Raw genomic sequence first — 18,980 nt, forward strand, 5'->3', positions numbered from 1 at the left:
TTCAGCGATGTTAGTGTTCCTCATCCAGAAATTTGTGACTTTYATATGCCCCTAATAGCTTATAGATATTTAGCTGAATGACCATTAGTAAGGGAGTTGTGTTGATCTGTTTGTGTTCTTTTTGGCATAACAGTCAATAGAAAATAATAAAAAAAAAAATTAGATCCATTTCAAAACCTCTTAGCAACCATATAAAAAAATAACTATTTTATTGATTTTCAAAACCTCTTAGCAACCCCATAAAAAAATAATGACTGTATTGATTTTCCTGATAATTGCCCTGGAAGAATGGTAGGAGCTTAGCGGTACAAATGTAATGAAATGCATTTATCAATAGACTGTATGTTGGATAGGCTGCATTAGAAGCCTACAGGAAGGTGCTGCTGGTAGGGGGTCTAGATGTAAACTTTCATGGCCTCTTTTACAGATTCATGGTAGTGCAGAAATAATGAAAATAGGAGAGAAAGCAAATATTATGGAATACCTGTTGCAAGAGGTAGACATTTGGAAGGAAAAGCAAGAATAATGTCCTCTTCATTCATCTGGCAAGGTCTTTAAAAAGATGTGAAGCACAGTCTGCCATACATATGTTGTAGATTTTATGTAAGAGACTTTGTGAGAAATATTTTCAGACCCTGCTGGGATATAGTCAGGATTATTGCAATTTCCCATAAGAACATGTGTTTACCAGGTCTAGCTTCCTTCTGAAACACTACTAAAGAATTGCTTTTATGAAGAGGGTTGGGCTTTTTTCTATTTGAACAGGCAGAACAAACAGGATATCTTGGTCATAATGAGCAGCATAATGAAATTATAAGTACAGCCTAATTGCAGCTTGTTTATGTCATGATTATGCAAACAATTATTTTCATAGGTATTTCTGTTTCTACATACACTAAAAAGCCTTTTAAAAGCATTTTCTCAATTTTTTTCTTATCTCTGTTAAACACTTCAATACATAAAAGGGACACAAGAAAAAAAAAAAGAATTGAAACCATGCCAACCAGGAAAAATGCTTATAAAATGCAAAATTAGTGTTCATCTCTGCCTTGGATTTAGTTCTCAGTGTTGGATATGTAACATTACTAGCATTATTATATCCAGTGTTTGAAATATAAATTTCCTCTCACTGAGTTTTACACACATTTACAAACAAGAAAAATAATAGAAAATAAATGCTTAGAGTAAGAAGTCATTGTTAATGTAATAACCATCAGTRCTAGTCCATACATTACTTCAGGGATCTGCTTGAAAGAATCCCATATGTACAGCCCTGTAAAGAAGAGTCAGAAAGCACTTGTTGATCATAGAATCRTAGAATGGTCTGTGTTGGGAGGGACCTTAAGGATCATGGGCCCTGATGGGATGCACCCCAGAATAATGAGAGGACTTGCAAAACATCTTGCCAAAACACTTTCAACCATTTACCAGCTGTCCTGGTTTAGTGGAGAAGTTCCAGCTGACTGGAAATTAGCAAATATAGTTCCCATTTACAAGAAGGGTTGGAAGGATAATCCAGAGAACTATGGGCCTGTYAGCCTGTCCTGAGTAGGAGTGGGAGCTTCAGACAAAGTTTATTAAAGAAGCCCTCCTGTTTTCTGAGTCATGAGGCTCAGAAAGGATCCTCTTGCTTTCTAAGCTCCTCCTCAGGAGCGTGGGTGCAGCTGAATCTAGTCTTAGCTCCAGACTTTGTCAACCTTTTAAGTAACTTCATCTCACAGAATTAAGGTGGCATGTCAGATGTATTTGTATCAAATGAATTATTTATTGTGACAAATGATTTGACAAAATACCTTAATCAGAAATTCTACAGTATAAATTCTAAAACTAGTGTTAGCATATAAGATATGATAGTGTACTATGTCAAAAGAATTATATTAAAGCTTGCAAAGAGAAACAGTTATTGTGTAGAGACTGATGTAACTCATACCAATGCTTGTGGGCACATCTCTTTCTCTCGGCCTCGAGGTGTGTCTGTGAAGGGGYATCCCCACTTCAAGGGAGGAAGCCTCATGCATTCCAAGATGCAATATGTTAGCAGAACCTAACTACATGAGAGTAGACTGGACTTTTAAGATTAAGGTGATTGACTGCCAGTCACTTGTCCCTAGTTGCCTCACTATCAGGGTGTTAATTTGGTTTTGGTGAATCAGACTGGTTTTAGCGTAATTCAGCACCAAAGGCAGCACATGACTCCCCTTCTCAATCCACTGCTGGTTGCTTTGCAAGTAGGAAGGACATTATCCAGTGGCTGAACCACATTACAGACCATCCAGCGCTACACATCCTAACCTCCATTCTGGGTAAGGTTATGGAAGAGATTATCCTGAGTGCCATTGCCTGGCACATGCAGGACAACCRGGGATCTAGCCCAGCAAACATGGATTTATGAAATGAAGCTCCTGCTTGGCCAGTCTGATTCACCTTCTATGACAGTATGACCTGCTTAGTAATTGAAGGGAAAGTTGTGGATATCATCTGTCTGGACTACAGTAAAGTATTTGTCACCATGTCCCAAAGTAGCCTCCTAGGAAGACTTGCTGCACATGGCTTGGATGGGTAGAAGTGTTCAATGGATAAAAAATGGACTGGATAGCTGGGCCCAGAGAGTTGTGGTGCATGGAGCTAAATTCAATTGTAAGGTAGTCCCTAGTGGTGTTCCCCAGGGCTCAGTTTTGGGGCTGGTCCTGTTTAACATCTTTATTAATGATCTGGATGTGGAGATTGGGGGCATCCTCAGTAAATTTGTAGATGGCATCCAGATGGGTGGAAGTGTTGATCTGCTGGAGGGTGGGAAGGGTCTGCAAAGATGCCTGGACACACTCAGTTAATGGGCTGAGTACACTGCAGGAAGTTCAACAAGGCCAAGTGCCAAACAGTGTTTTGGGGCCATGGCAACCCCCTGCAGTGCCACAGGTTTGGGCAGGAGAGGCTTGAAAGCTGCTCAGTGGAAAGGGACTTGGGCTGCTGGTTGACAGCCAGCTCAGTAATGAGCCAGCTGTGCCCAGGTGACCAAGATGGCCAATGGTATCCTGGCCTGTGTGAAGAACAGTGTGGCCACCAGGACCAGGGATGTGGTCGTCCCCTGTATTTGGCACTGGTGAGGCCACACCTGCAGAGGTGTGTTCAATTCCAGGCCCCTTACTTTAAAAAGGACTTGGAGGTGCTGGAGCATGTCCAGTGAAGGGTAAAAAGGATCATTAAAGGTCTAGGAAACATTAAAAGTGAGGAGCTACTGAGGGAGCTGGGTTTGTTTAGTCTTGAGAAGAGGAGGCTCAGGGGAAAGTCAGTGTCATCTCTCTCTGCATCTCTGTGGAAGGAGGCTGTGGTGAGGTGGGTGCCAGTCCCTTCTACCTTSACTTCAGTKAGAGGATCAGAGGAAATGGTCTTAAACTGAGACAGGGGAGACAGAGATTCAGATTAGACCTTTTTCCCCTGTTAGGGTGGTCAGACATTGGTTCAAGTTGCMCAGGGAGGTGGTGGGGTCACCATTCCTGGACATGTTTAAGAGGGATCTGGATCAGGCACTGGATGATGTGGTTTAATGCTTTAGGGATTTACAGTGGCAGTGCTGGGTACTTGATGATCTTAAGGGTCCCTTCCCACCTTGATGATTCTGTGCCCCCCAGTGATGGGTAGGGACGTCTTTTATTACACCAGGCTCCTCAGAGCTCCATCTAGCTTGGCCTTGAACATTCCAGGGATGGGGCATCCATCACTTTGCGTAGCCTGTTCCAGTGCCTCACCAACCTCACAATGAAAAATTTTTTCCTAATATCTGATCTAGGCCTACCCTCTTTCAGTCTGCTATAATTTCTCTTCTTCTCCTGTCATTAACTTGCTATTAGTCCCTGTCCATCTTTCGTGAAGCCTCCCTTCAGGAGCTAGAAGGCCACAATGAGGTAATCCCTAAGTCCTCTCTTTTACAGGCTGAACTATCGCTCTTTCCTTATAGGAGGCGTGTTCTCTCCTTCTAATTATATTCATGGCCCTCCTCCAGACTCACTCCACCAGGTCCATGTCTTTCCTGTGCTGGGATCCCCAAGCTGGATGCAGTGTTCCAGGTGGGGTCTGACCAGWGCAGAGCAGAGGGGCACAATCCTCTCCCTGGCCCTGCTGCCCAYGCTGCTTTGGATGCAGCCCAGGACACGTTTGKCTYTCTGGGCTGCCAATGCCTATGGCTGGGTCATGTCCAGCGTCTCACTCACCAGCACCCCCGAAGTCTTTCTCAGCAGGGCTGCTCTCAATCCCTTCATCTTCATTTACAGCACTTTGCTCCCCAATCCCCATCCTGCTGTCCATCCATTTGAGAGGTGTGGGATGAGAGTTTGCCATGGAAGACTGTGGCAAAAAAGTTGCTGAGCCCCTCAGCCTTCTCCTCATCCAGTGTTACCAGTTTGTCAGCATAGTTTATTTGGGAGTGCACCATCCATCTTTGACCTTGCTTTCTTCCTTTGACATCCTTTCATAACTGTATGATATCCTTTCATAACTTTCATTCACTTCCTCCAAGCCCGGGAGAATTCCCTCCCAATAAACAGAAATCAAGCAAAGGTGGCAGGAGTCAGTCTGCTTGGTGCAAGGATGGACCAGGAGCTCCTGGCTGAACTCATACATGAAATGTACACAGTCAAGTGACTCAGGACCAATATGATGTTGTCTGATCTTGCATGGATAGGACTAAGAAACCCTAGGCTGACCTGGAGTTGAGTTTGGCAAAGGATGTGAAGGGTAACAGGAAAAGCATCTCTAAGTACATAAACAGTRATAGAATGAGGAGAACATGAACCCACTACAGAATGGGGCATGGGAACTGGTGACACAGGACTCAGAAAAGGCCAAAGTAATCAAATCCTTTGTCAATCTACTGCAATCAATCTCCTGGTGTGATGTGCCACAGGAATCCCTGCTATCTTAAGATCAGAGAAAAGGTCTGGAGAAAGGTAGGAGGAAGAGAAGGAGCACTTGAACACACACATTATCTGTGGGGCCTGACATACTTCTGCTGTGCATGAGATCACTGATGTCATGGTGTGACCCCTCTTGGTCGTCTTTAAAGGTTATGGTGAATGAAGTCTGGAGGAGACCAAATTTCACTCCTGTCTTCAAGAAGGGCAAGAAAGAAAACCTGTGGAAGTACCCACACTGATCAACCTTTCCTCAGTCTCTAAGTATGGTGATGGAGACAATCTTCCTGCAAAGCACCTTCAAACATGAAGTGCAAGAAAGTAGCAGTGTGGAGTAGTCAACACTGATTGATGAATATCACCAACCTATTCTGCATTTGGGTGACTACCTAGATGCAAGAGGAGAGCAGTGGATGTTGTTTGCTAAGACATTTGACATTAAGTCACATAACATCCTTATGGACAAGCTGACAAAGGCTGAGTTAAATTAATGTACAGGGAGATGGATTCAAAATTATGTGGCTGGGCCTTGAGAGAGGGTTATGGTTAGCAGCTCAAAGTCTAGTTGGTGTCAAGTCACTAGTGATCCACCGCAGCAGTTGGTACTGGTACATATTAAAATTTTCATATTAGCTGTTAAACAGACCTGGGCAGGGGAACAGCACAGTCTCTTTAGTTCACAGTTTCTGCAAAACTGAGAGGGATTGTGCTATTATTCTGAGAAACCTGTACAGTCTGAGGGACTGGGAGGAGAGGAATCACAGGAAGTTCAAAAAAGGCAAATACAAAGTCTGTGTCTGGGGAACAATGACCCCACACACTGGTGCATGCTGAGGGCCAGCTGGCTGGAAATGAGCTCAGCACAGAAGGACCTCAGGGTCAAAGCTGATGAAGAGCCAGAAATATACACCTGTGGCCAGGGCAGCCAACGGCCCTAAAGGCCATTTGAGGCAGAGTGTTGCCACCMAGTCAAGGGAGATGGTCTTTCCTCTCTACTCAGCGCTGATGAGTCCAGACCTGGAGCACTGAGTTTTGAGGTCCTCAATACAAGACAGTACGGATCTACCAGAGCACAGATCTATCCATCACAGTGACACAAATAATATTAAGGGACAGGACTTTCTTTCATGTGAGCAGAGGCTGAGAGAGCTTGGACTCTTGAGTCAGGAGAGGACAAGGGTCAGGAGAATCTTGTTAATATGTATAAATACTCATAAGACAGAGTGAAGATGAGTGAGGTTTTTCTCCATGAAGACTTCTCCAGTGTGCACTGAGGATACAGGAGGCCATTGACACAAAGTGAAACACATGAAATTCCATCTAAACACAAGGAAACACTTTTGCTGTGAGGCTGGTCAAACACTGGCACAGGTTGCCTAGATACTCCATACCTGTCCTTAGAGATACTCAGGACCCAGCTGGGTGCAGCCCTGGATTTAGCCTGCTCTGCTTCACCTTGTGTGAGCAGGGCAGTTGAACTAAATTATTTCAGGCAGACCCTTTCAGCTTATGACATGCTTTAACCTCAGCTGCTTTGTGCTGCTGTTTTGGGTGATAAAGTTARTCTATCTGCTAATTATTTCTCAAGATATATAGAGCTGTTAAAAATGTCTTTGCTYGCTTTTTCATTTTCTCCTTTGAGAAAATGAATTTTTTCTAAAAATTTATTTTTTTGTTGATGGAAAATAATCTTTTAATTCAGTTTCTGCTGTTAGAGTTTCTTCTTGTAAATGCAGTGTTTAACTCAAGTGTCCTTTTTGAAATTACAGGAACATTTCATTTGGGAAAATAAATTAYATTTCATGAAGATGATGCTGGTCTTTTTTGTGGGAAGTGTCCATTTCATACATGAATGATAAGAACTTCATGCTTTAAGTAGCTTGCTTTATTTGTGACTATTTCTTATGCCTCTGGGTGACAGATTTTTAAATTTATAATTAAGTAATTTCAAATGGACATTAGTATTTCTCTCATAATAGAGATATGAGAACTATTCTCTGCATTAAGCAGAAACACTTTGTTATTTTAGAGTCATGCTGTCACAAAAATGTTTAATGTGAAGACTGAACAAATTCGTTTTGAGAACAAGTGGTAACTGAAAATAACATAATAATAAATACATGTTCACAGAGCAGTCTAAGGGAAGAAGCAGAGGTTCATTACCATTTAAAGACCCTTTYTAAACAAGTGAGGACAATGGCCCTCAAGCCCAAATACAGTCAGTGGCTGGCAGGAAGTAGTATTAACTTAGGTAAGTGGCATGAAAGCAGCAGTAGAAATAAGTAGAACTATAAGATATTTTGCATGCTTGACTARTTTTATGGCCATTAACAAAAAATGGCTAAGAATGAATAGTGCATTGTTTCATTTAATCTCCTCTCACAGGCAGAGCCTCTTTTTTTCAAATGGAAAATTACTAAGGAAGGAGCTTACAGCCATTAATGGTTAGAGTTACTCTGTGGTCCCTGTGTGCAAATATAACAGCATGTCACAGTGAAGAGGAGAGGATGCTGCTGCAGTGCACTCAGTAGAAGCTGCACCTCTGTGTGTGGTACCTGGCTAAAGCAGTGCTTTTCTTACTGGCATGAGTTGACAACTCTGTAAGTGACAAAGCCAGATCAGWTTCCACTTCTAATGCACAAGTTAAGATGTTAGAAGTTGAAATAAATGCCAGTACCTGATTTTCTTACAGTTTATCTGGCACTATATCCGAGGCAGCAGCTGTATGTTTCACTCCAAGCACAGTGTCCAGTGCAGCCACCATCCCACTCTGGCCTCAGCTACCAGTAGATCACTCCCTACCAATGTGATATTGTAGAAACAAGTTGTGATAATGGACCAGTGTATGTTCTTGCTCTGTGTTCTAGTGAGATTTTTGCACACTCTTTTCCCTTTCTCATACATGTACATATAATATTTACAAAGGGAGGTTGTTTGATCTGGTTTTGATCTGCATGTCAGTAAGTCCCTACAGCATACAGAAGGAGCTAGCTCGTCTGAAATAACTGAAGCAGTTGCCATATAAGCAAGATTGTGATGAGATAAGCATATTAGATTTGCATGACATATTAAGAAAAAATAACCATGTAGTACTTCAAAGGGAATAAAACTATAAATTAACCAAATACAGCCAATTAAATATTTTTCAGCAGATCAGTTGACCTCTTATTTTTTTTGATCCTGTCATTAAAGTTAAGCAGGCAGTTAAGCTTTTTTCCAGTGCTTTAATTGTATGCTGTTTCAGTTTTGAAATAACAGCTATTAATTTCCAACTCCTAAGGTTTCTCCTTCAAGGCTAATTGAAACAAACAACTTTATTTTTCTAGGCCTCACTCCAAAATGCTCAAGTGTGTATTTCTGGCTGAATGCTTGGAGTCCAGCTTCCTTTATGCTTGAATGTTGAAGGAATATAAAGCTATTGGATGGAAAGGATGGTTTTGTTATAAGAAATCTGGGGTGGTCTGCAGTGAGCAGATGTCTTTCAAGTTGGGTTACAGTAAAAACAACTCTTCAGTTAGTCRGATCACCCAGTAGCCTGAATATTAAGTTTGTTTTTGTTATGTTGCTGTGTTATTTTGGAAATGAAGAAGTAGAATCACTCCCTTTTAATATTAAGTGTAATGGTTGTTCACGAGACAGCTAAATGGACCAGAATTTAAAAAAGAAGGAGATGCTTCCGACAGCCAGATAGACTCTCCTTGCCTTAAAGTGGGTAACATCTTACTTACACGGATATCAATGGCAAAGCTTGCTTGTATTTTTCTGCAGCTCAGATGTCATCCTTAGGGTAACATTTGTGGTAAGTTTTCTTAAGTATTATTCAGTGGGCTGAAAAAACCCCAACCAGCATGAGGAACTGTGTCYTAATAAGCATGCTTTATCTTCACTCTGTGTATGCTGACATACATCTTACAGACTACACAGTTCCAGTCTTTGTAGAAGTTAAAATATATTTGATATTAAAATGCCTGAAGTTCTGATGAATTTTCCATTCATTTCATGGAAGTAGAAGATAGAATAGGTGAACCGTATACTAYTACCTCCTTCCACATGACTTCAAAAACATAGAATCATAAGGATATTTAAAGGTCATCTAGTCTAAATCTCTTGCCATGCAGGGACATCTTCAACTAGATCATGTTGCTCAGAGCCCAGTCCAACCTGACACTGAATGTTGGCAGATGACAAGCTGTCAACTTGTTCCAGTGTTTCAGCAYCCACATTGCAAAAAAATTATTCCTGATGTCTAATTTAAACTAATTAACCTTYGGTGCTATCACTGTAAACCCTTAGTGAAAAGTCTCTCCCCATCTGTCTTGTAAACCCAGTCTGAAGTATTGAAAAGCTTTAGTAATGTCTCCTTGRACCCTTCTCTTCTTCAGACTGAACATCCCTGACTCTCTCAGCCTTTCCTTGTAAGGTAGGTGCTCCATCCCTCTCATTATTTTTGTGGCCCTCCTGTAGGTCCACTCCAGCAGGTCCTTTCCTGGGCTGAGAACCCTAGAACTGATCACAGTATTTGAGATGAAATCTCATGAGRGCAGAGTAGAGGAGCATAATCCCTGATCTCAACGTACTGGTCATGCTGCTTTTGGTTTTTGCATGTTTGGCTTGCTGGGCTGCAAGTGCACATTATCTCTGCATCTGYCTTAGGACACCATAGGATTGAATCACAAAATCATAAAGGTGTAGAAAATCCTGAGTCAGTAGGTAAACACAACATCATCAGTCCAGCTCCTAGCCCTGTGTAGGACACCCCAATAATGRCACCATGCGTCTGAATGCACTGTCCAAACACCTCTTGGTCTTGGTCAGGCTGGTGCTGTGACCACTTCCCTGGGGAGCCTGCTCCAGTGCCCAGCCACCCTCTGRATGAAAAACCTTTTCCTGATATCAAATCTAAACCTCCTCTGACACAACATCAGGCCATTCAGTCGGGTTCTGTCACTGTCACCACAGAGAAGATATCAGTGCCTGCCCCTCCTCTTCCCCTCATGAGGAAGCTGCAGAAGTGCTGTGATGTCTCCCCATCTCCTCCAGGCTGAACAGACAAGCGACCTCAGCCACTCATACGATTTCCCTTCAGGGTTCTTCATCATCTTCATCCCTCCTCTTTGGACACCTTCTAATAGCGTTAGGTCCTTCTTATGTTGTGGTGCCCAAAACTGCAAACAGGTCTCAAGGTGAGGCCGCCCCAGTGCASAGCAGAACAGCTTTGTCCCACCCTTTGTGTGCAACCAATATGGATGAACATGTGTTCTTAAGGTCTGGTATATGACCTAGAGAAGTTCAATTAAATTTGGCCAGGAATATATGCATTTGTTCTTATCTTAAACCAGTCCTGTATGTGCACTGGCTTCGTTAGGGACTCGGTGTTTGTGGGCTGTGGGTGGATCGTTCCCTCATGTCTGGAATACAGAGTTTTTCTGAAGTAAAATTTTGCAAACAACGTTTCTTGGCCTTGGAAAATTGTGCTTTGCTGAGTTCTGTCTTCCTGCCCTATCAGTGTAGCTCGTGTACTGATAGTACTTGAGTGGTGATTAAAAGTAGTGGTTTTATTTTTTCCTTGCTTTAGAAGTATCATACTATTATGAATTGCTGCTGTGAACTTTTAAACTCAGGACTATTCCTGAATAAATGGGATAAGGGATTAGGTAATCCTGGTTGCAGAATACATTCCTTCACTGAAATAAATCACATATTTTTTCAGCTTCACTGTTAATTTTTTTAAATAAATTTTTACTGAAAATCCATCTTAACTCTTTAGTATCTCCTAGGGCTCCTATTGAGTCTTTTCTTTATATTTTTGTATTTAAGATCGGACTTGATAGATACTTGGAATGACAAGTTGTGGAAAAAAATGTTACATCACTTAATTAGAAAACACAGCTTGGGAGGACTAGAGGGTAACAAAAATTGGTTGCACAAGGCCATTCAGAGTATATTATATTATCAAGAATATTATATGACTTAAAAATATCACCATAGTCTAACCATGTGTTGCCATTTTATTTGAATACATGAAGTTAAAGTATGTTTGAAAAGGAAAAAAATCTCAATTTGAGCTTCATTATCACTCTTTATATTCTTGAAATCATGTTGCTTGAAATTTTATTGATTATATCCAAGTAATTTCCCCTGTAGAAATAATGAAGATAATAAAAAAAAAGATTTAGAAGCTGGGTTTTTCTAAGAGTGCATGTATATATAAAGTCTTACTCATGCCAGATGATCATGGTAGGTCGCTTCCAACTGAACTATTCTCTTCTAAATTTATACTTTTTCTGTCTTGGATGTCTTTGATTCATTCTCCTTGACTTCTGCATTTATCACCTGCAAAGGCACCATCTGTATTTYGTGAACATCTTTTGGTGACAGATGTTGTCCTGGGGATTCCTGCAAGTTTCAACCTCTTCCAGAGCCTACTRCATTGTATTTGCATTATGTTTATTATTTAATTGAATTGCTCTTGCACCACAAAGCTCTGTTCGTAGACAAGGACCCCAGCTATACGAAAAGCCAGACAAATGTAGAGTGACCACGCAATCCCTGACTTGAAGAACCTGTAATCTGTAATAGGAGACAGCACACAGCGAGGCACCAGGGAGCATGAGAAGCTAGAGAGGTGGTAGTGTTAGCAGAACATAACTCTACTAGGGCCCAGCAGCTAAGATTTCTTGCCTCTATTCAACAGTCCAGTTCTCAAATCTCCCAATTATGGCAGCTCTCCTGGATGTACTGTAGGGCTTTCCTCACATTGTGTATTAAATAGATTTGAAAGGCCAAATTAATTTTTGGTATAACATAACTGTTGCAGTAGAATGTGAGGATGGAGAAACCGAGTTCAGTTTTAGGCATTTCCTGGTGTTGACGTGCCTTCCTCAACAGTAGATTTTAATTGGGTGCTAGGCTTTTCATTGCATGCTGAATAGATTTAACAAAATGTAATGTTACACTGTTCTGTTTGTTTGAGAGTGAAGAAATTTGAGGTTATTATCTTGGTATTTCTTAATGGTAGGGAATAAAATTCAGATGCTTACCAGATTTCAAGCATTAGTTGAAACACATACTGTGTGCTTAAATTAAAGATGTTCAGTCTTTCCTTTCTGCCCACTGATCTTGTTCATCTTGAGCTACTGCAGTTCCTAATGCTTAGGAAAGGACCATATGTTTATTTTGTTATCTTAGACCTATAATTGAAAAATGTAACCTTATCCCCAAATTAAAAAGCAACTGTCATGGCATTTGGGCATTTAAATCTTAAATCCTTAATATTAACTGTGCAAAAGGAAACTTAGAAGTATTTTACATCTGATTCACTTTACATTTGATTGAAAGTTTAAGTAAATCCCCAAATATTTTGTTAAAGTAGTTCTGACATATGGAAAATAAAATCCCATGTGGCATTTAGCAGAATTTCTTTGAGTTATAACTGTAATAAAGATTTAATTGACAGCAGATCTTTTATTGGTATTTGTTCTTGGTTTTTATGTATCCATAAATAATTAAAATTATGTATTTTCAATTACTTGTTTTTATTTTGGCTCAATAAAGGACATTTTCCCTGTGCTCCCTGTTGGCATGCTTCACTGAGACTGTTTTTGTCTGAGATACTGGATTAGTTTCCTCTTGAAGCTACTGAATTTGCTACAGCCTTGTTGCAAAGGCATCACAAATTAGTTACACTTTTCTGTTCCATGGTTTTGCATTGAGCAGTCAGAACAAGGACCTGAACCTGATGTTTGCATATATCCTGCCTGCTGTATCAGTCTCTTCATTCACTCTGTTCATTGCCAGATAGCAAATGCTGGCCTGTATGGCCTATGAGCACTAGTGTGGGTTAATCGTGCWGCTGACTTGACTCTTTAGGCATTCTTGCCATTGCTGCATGGGGTCTACTTTATCCTCAAAAGGCACACTGATCCCTAGGGATTGCTGATGGTGTGAATCTTTGTTTGAGACTGGAGAGAAAAATCCAAGGCTAGATGTACCTTAGAAACGAAATCTGTGAACAATTTCATCAATTTCAAGCATTTCATCTATTGGTACTGTGTGCCATCAATMCAGAATGGGTTTTTAGTGTTTGCAGAAGTTGATGGATTTGTTCCCTGCATCTAATACTTCACTGCTACTATATTAGTAATATAAGTATTATTCTTGAAATTGCTTTTTCCCCCTCATTCATCTGATTTTATTGAATGTCTGTTAGGAACTGGGTTTGAGCTCAGGTGTCTAGTTTTAGCTGAGAAGGAGAGCAGCAGAGGAAATCTGTTTTGAAAAAAAACAATGAGAGTTGCACGTGCTTGAAAGGGAGAAGGATGAGTTTGGTTTCAAATACTACTATCTCTTGCAATGCAACATATGCAATATTTTATTGTACCAATAATACTAGTTATTGGTAGTACAACAAATACCCATTTCTGTGTAGTAATGGGGCAATTTTTTTATTATTTAGCTCAATTTCTCCTGGTGAACTGCTTCACAAAATTGTAAAAAGCTATTTTTTCCAGAGTACATATGGATGATGTTTATGTGGTTTTCATCTTTTGGTTTTGAATTCTGAGAACTGCTCGAACTTCTTTTACCTGTATAAAATATGCATATGTGTGCATATGTCTATCTCTAAGTCAAATTTCCAGACAGGAAATACCCTTTTTGGGGTTAAAATTTTGTGGAATATTAAATTACTAGCTTCCAAARTACAGTTAGGAACAATTATAAGTTAAATGTCAGACATTTCTGCTGACAAGCCAGAGACAGTCATCTGTATTGCTGTGATTTTGGTGCTGGAAACACATTATTCATCTCATGTCAGCCCCTGCTGGCGGTTGCAATTTTGGTTGCTATTATTTCTACCTTGAATTTGGCCAGTTGTGCTTATGATCTTCCTGTGAATCCTATTCAGATTGTTTATACTGCTGGTGGTGTGCTGGATTCAGCTGTCAAAAAGCTCTCAAAATAGTCACAGCTCTGGGTACTGTCCTTACCATATKGTTTGTGTTATGCATAGTGGAGTTCCACTGTGTAAAATTGGGTCCAAAAAGTACACCTTTTGCATAAAACTCCAAGTATAGTAATGAGAAGCCTAATTTAGTAATGGTATTTGATCTGAGGTACTGTCCAGTTTTACTTCATTAAGAAAAAATTAAAATCTTTTCATTAAGAGATTTCAGCTCTTTTGCTTTCTTTTCATGTAATTGAACACTATCTTCAGAAAGCTTTTCATAGAGAAAATGTCTTTGTTTTGGTTATCAACTTTGTCTTCAGCCTTTGTGTCTTTCAGTYGTTAAGCTTTTGAAAGGACAGAAGATAACATTTTGGGGGGGTAATGATGCAGGATGGTGGACTGACTTCATGGGTTTTGTACCTCACTAGGTGAAATGAAGTCCTTTTGTCAGCTATGCATGGATACAGCAATTTTTTTTGCCTCAATGGCTTCTTACAATTTAGAATGAAAAATTAACTCTGAAAGATATTTCTGTTCTAAAATCATGAGATATATGATAATGATGAATAATAGTTATTTTGCTAAAGCTATGAAGGATTTTTACTAGCATTTTTATTAACTGAATAATTTTAACTGAATAATTTTATTAAGTGAATAATTTAATTATACTTTAAAAACTAATATCAAACTTTTTTTTTTTAATTTATAATTTAATCTTAACTAAATAATTTCAGTTTTAGTTGAAAATAAAAAATTCTGGGTCACTTCTTGATTCTTCCTTATGTGGTATGGTTAAAGTAGCTTTATCCCTGCTGCTGACTTTTTAATATAATGGGGGGGCAGCTTTTGATCAATTTTTTTCTCATGAAAAACTGAATCTTAATGAAGCATTGTTTTCAGGCTGTTTGTATGTTACATGGTCCATAGATGCTTTTAACTTTTAAACTTATACTTTAATGCTCATTCCTACTTCACATATTTGTCACCTTCTGTAGTAATACAGAATTTAATTTCTGTAAGACAGTACGTACAGAATCATACAATCATACAAAAATATTCTGAGTTTGAGGGGGACCACAAGGATCATTGAATCCAACTTCTGGCCGTACACAGAAAGCCCCAGGAATCACACCRTGTGTCCAAGAACATTGTCCAAACAAACATTGAACTCTGTCAGGCAGCGACAATTCCCTGGGAAACCTGTTCCAGTGCACAACCACCCTCTTGTGTGCCAACATTTGTCAAATATATTTGATATACTTAGTCAGCATATGTCTTGCTTCAAAAGCTGGCAGTATGGTTTGAACTGGTATCAATAGTCACAGTGATAGACTGATATCCAGTCTCTACCTCTTAGGAGGAAGGTCACAAGTCCTGCCTACAAAGTGTTTCTGTATGGCCTCCATTCTACACAGGCTCACAAGTCCTGCCAGGCGCCTTCTCCAGCATGGACTTTCCATAATATCACAGCCTCCTTTGGGCATCCAGCTGCTCTGACTTGAGGTCCTCCACCTGCTCTGACTTGAGGTCCTCCACAGGCTCCTCCATGGGCCTCATGGACACAGCTGCCCTGCTGTATCTTACACCACGGGCTGCAGGCAAATCCCAGCTCTGGCAACTGAAGTACCTTGTCCCCTCCTTCACTGACCTTGCTGTCTGCAGGACTGTTGCTCTCACATGTTCTCACCCCTCTCTCCTGGCTGCTGTTGCACAGTACCTGTTTCCCCTTCCTAATCCTGTTATCCCAGAAGTGCTACCACCRTCGTTGCGGGGCTCAGCTCTGGTCAGCAATGGGCCTGTCTTGGAGTCATCTTACACTGGTTCCATCAGACACAGCAGAAACTTGTAGCATCTTCTCACAGAAGCCAACCCTCTAACTCTCCACTACYACATCCTTGCATTGCCAACTGCTGAAATACAGTGGCATTGCACTTTGCCACAACTGAGCTGTAATATCTCCCAAATACAAAAATCTTTCAAAAATGTACTGAAAGTTTACGTTTCTGTTAAGGAAAATCTGTAATGCTGAAATTTGTAGACTTGAATATATCATGCCTTTTCACAATAGCTATTTCCTTTCATTGTTAGACTTTTGTCTGATTTTAGTGGTTCCCTGCAAGAATAAACATAGCATTTTGAAATGTGCAAAATGAAAAGCTGATGAGTTTCACAACAGAGACACTTGAGCCTCACTCAAGTCTAACTGTCACAGTAAGAGCAAATTGTAGGTAGCCAAGGTTGTTTAGTAGGGGAAGCAAAAGCTGTGCGTGCAAGCAAAGCAAAGCCAGGAATTGTTCACCTCTTCCCATGGGCATGCGGGTGTTCAGCCATCTCCAGGAAAGCAGGGCCCCATCATGTGTCACAGTGACTTGGGATGACACAAACACCCTCACTCCAAACATCCCTTTTTTTCCTTCCTGCAGCTTATTATGCAGATCATGATGTCAGCTTCTATRGAATATCCCATTGAATCAGTTGGGATCACTGCTGTCCCAACTCCTTTTGTGTCCCCAGCCYGCTCACTGGTGGGAGGGATGTGAGGAGSAGAAAAGGCTTTGGCTCTTAGTGAGCCCTTCTCAGCAGTAATGAAAGTATCCCTTAATTAGCAACTCTGTTTGCTGCACAAATCCCAATCCCAGCCCCATACTAACTACTGTGAAGAAAATCAGGTCGATTCCAGCCAAGATCAGAACATTCACTTAATGAGAAAATTATGCTGATATTGCTTCAGTAACTTGGTGAGAAAAAAAAAAAATTTGCTTTTGTAGCTATTTCAGCATAAAAYGGGAGTTTTGCCCACTGGTTCTCTTTCTAATAACTTCAGAAGAACAGGTGTTTTAAGGTCAGCTTTGTGCTTGGATAATGTGTTATTAGGGAGATTAATTATTGAGGTTTTGTTTGCAGGTGGCACTTGCAGAAAAGCAATTTTTTCAGACCCTATATCCTAGGACATTTTTTAAGCATGTGAATGTTTCACAAATGATTTTATTTAGGYCTACACAGTTGATTTCATTATTCGTAAACATATTCCTTGGTAGCTGTCATATGAATAAATTGGGTTTGTGGGGTCTTCTTTCTTTAGGGCATTTCTTTTTGTTATGTACATGGACTGGAGGTTTTAATTTTCTTCTATAATAATACTTAATCCTTATGTAATGCCTCACATTATTTAAAAATGCATTGCACTTGTGTTGTTCAACTTCCTTTAGAATACCTTCCTTTCGTACTTTTACTTCTGTTGCATTGTCTCAAGTGACACACCTTCATTCTAGTTAGGATTGACAATGAGGACTTYGATCTTCTGATTGTCTAAGCTTTAATTTATTCACATGAAATATTGACTTTTCCAGCCAAATTTCTTGATTTGCAAGAGCATTTGCTCTTCCATTTTTATTGCTGCAACAAAATGGTTAATGCCCATGGTTAATGGGCATTAGTTATAATATTGGTTAATAATGCCCATAATAATGGTTAATTAGTGCACTTGAAATAATTCTGGCATTGCAAGCATTGCCATTCCGGGGGATGTGCACTCACAGCCTGAGGGGTGGTAAACCATTAATCTGTAAAGCACAGGCTGCATTGTATATTAAGTCTGCTTGTAAGAAGAGATAAAGTGTGATAGGATTTTGTTGTCTGTGCACAACGGGATTCTCAGTTCTTTTCTGCAATCTTGGACAGAGGAAAACTGCAGCAGCAGGTGTTGCTGTGAGTAAGTGTCTCATGGTTGAGAGAAGAGACATCATTAACACAGCTTTGGTTGCAAGGTCATGAGGGTCTTCAACTTAGACCTTCAGCTTAGATCTTTATACCTGTATTTAACTTCTGGAAGGACTGTGATGCTGAATCAAGTATATTTGGCTTCTATTTCAAGTAGCACTTAGCTATTTTTGCAAAAAATTGGAATGTCTACTTCATGATATGCAGAGTAGAGGTGGCAAATCATATTTAGCTTTTGGGATTAAATTATGAAAGACTACTATCCAAATTAAATGTTTCCAGTAATTGAGCAACAGTATGAAATCACTTCTGTGTGCCTTTGACTCTTTAAAGACAGTTTATTTCTCTTTTCTTGCTTAGGTCTTTACTAATGTGCTGACTCACCCAAGATGTCCATAGAAGAATAATGGAAGCCCCTGAATACCTTGATTTGGATGAAATAGATTTCAGTGATGATATATCGGTAAGTACAAGTCTAATTTTATTTATTCAAGGTGAGACAACTTTGATATCTCAGTCCTAATGCAAAAAACAATACTGTTGTTAAAAGCCACACTTCTTTTTACTTCATATAAATAAATGTTTAGACAGGTTGAACCTAGAGTAAAATAAGATGTTTTTTAAAGGAARTATCTAATAATGAGAATTCCATTTTCTTGTAATGGAAACTTGATTCCTCTCCTCTACTTGTAAATTAGATTTATAAGTAAGTTTCATTTTTGGGTTGCATTTKCCTAAATGTGCTATATGTGCTGTGGTGCTAGCCTTGGACACCAAGATTTTAAGCTTACCTTTTTTAATTGAAATCATTTCAGTTGTAAAAACCTGCTTCTCTCACCTSTGCCCTTTCATCAGTAGGTATTTCCCAGTATGGAAGGATTTTATCAGTAAGTGTGGTAGTGTGCAGAAAGAGGTAGAAAGACTTGCAGGGATTCCTAGGCAGCGCTGTCCTTAGTGTCACGAATAAAATTGCAGTGAAAAATACTGTATTACTGTGTTTCTGTCTATATTGGTAAGGTTCTTATTGGAGGCACTGATACAATGTATTTCTGTACAGCTCATAATACTAGTCTTGCTGCCAGTGTTTCCATTTTTTGTGCAATGGAGTGTTCATGTGTTAAATACTCCATAAACAATAGACTTGAATATATAAATTAAATCTCCAATAAAATAATTTATTAATTCGGTTTTCAGATGAAAGTGTGCCACCATCTCTTTCCACATTTCATAGTTTTGTAGTTACTTTTTTTTTTCTTATTCTTAAAAACAAAGGGCCTGGTTTTCCTGTTAGCATTTGCTTCTCTTGATTCATTTTAAAACATTCCAGATGCTTTATTCTTCCTTTTGAAGAGGAATTTATTTTTTCTACCTATTGTACTGTTGAATTTTTATTAAAGCAGAATATG

The 18,980-nt window shown here is 39.7% G+C and overlaps 1 protein-coding gene across 5 annotated transcripts in view; it reads left to right on the forward strand.

The window, feature by feature from the left end:
- The window catches only part of SNCAIP (synuclein alpha interacting protein), a 97,495-nt gene that overhangs the window by 20,487 nt on the left and 58,028 nt on the right, over positions 1-18,980 (forward strand). For all 5 annotated transcript variants that reach the window (XM_057367747.1, XM_057367750.1, XM_057367751.1 and 2 more), the window contains exon 2: positions 17,935-18,037. In XM_057367747.1, the coding sequence (XP_057223730.1) occupies positions 17,981-18,037 (57 nt within the window). In that variant the 5' untranslated portion in view covers positions 17,935-17,980. The remainder of the gene's footprint in view (positions 1-17,934; positions 18,038-18,980) is intronic.

The sequence above is a fragment of the Malurus melanocephalus genome, unplaced genomic scaffold (genome assembly GCF_030028575.1).
Source record: "Malurus melanocephalus ecotype Western Australia unplaced genomic scaffold, MMel_1.1 scaffold_84, whole genome shotgun sequence".
NCBI classification, from domain to species: domain Eukaryota; kingdom Metazoa; phylum Chordata; class Aves; order Passeriformes; family Maluridae; genus Malurus; species Malurus melanocephalus.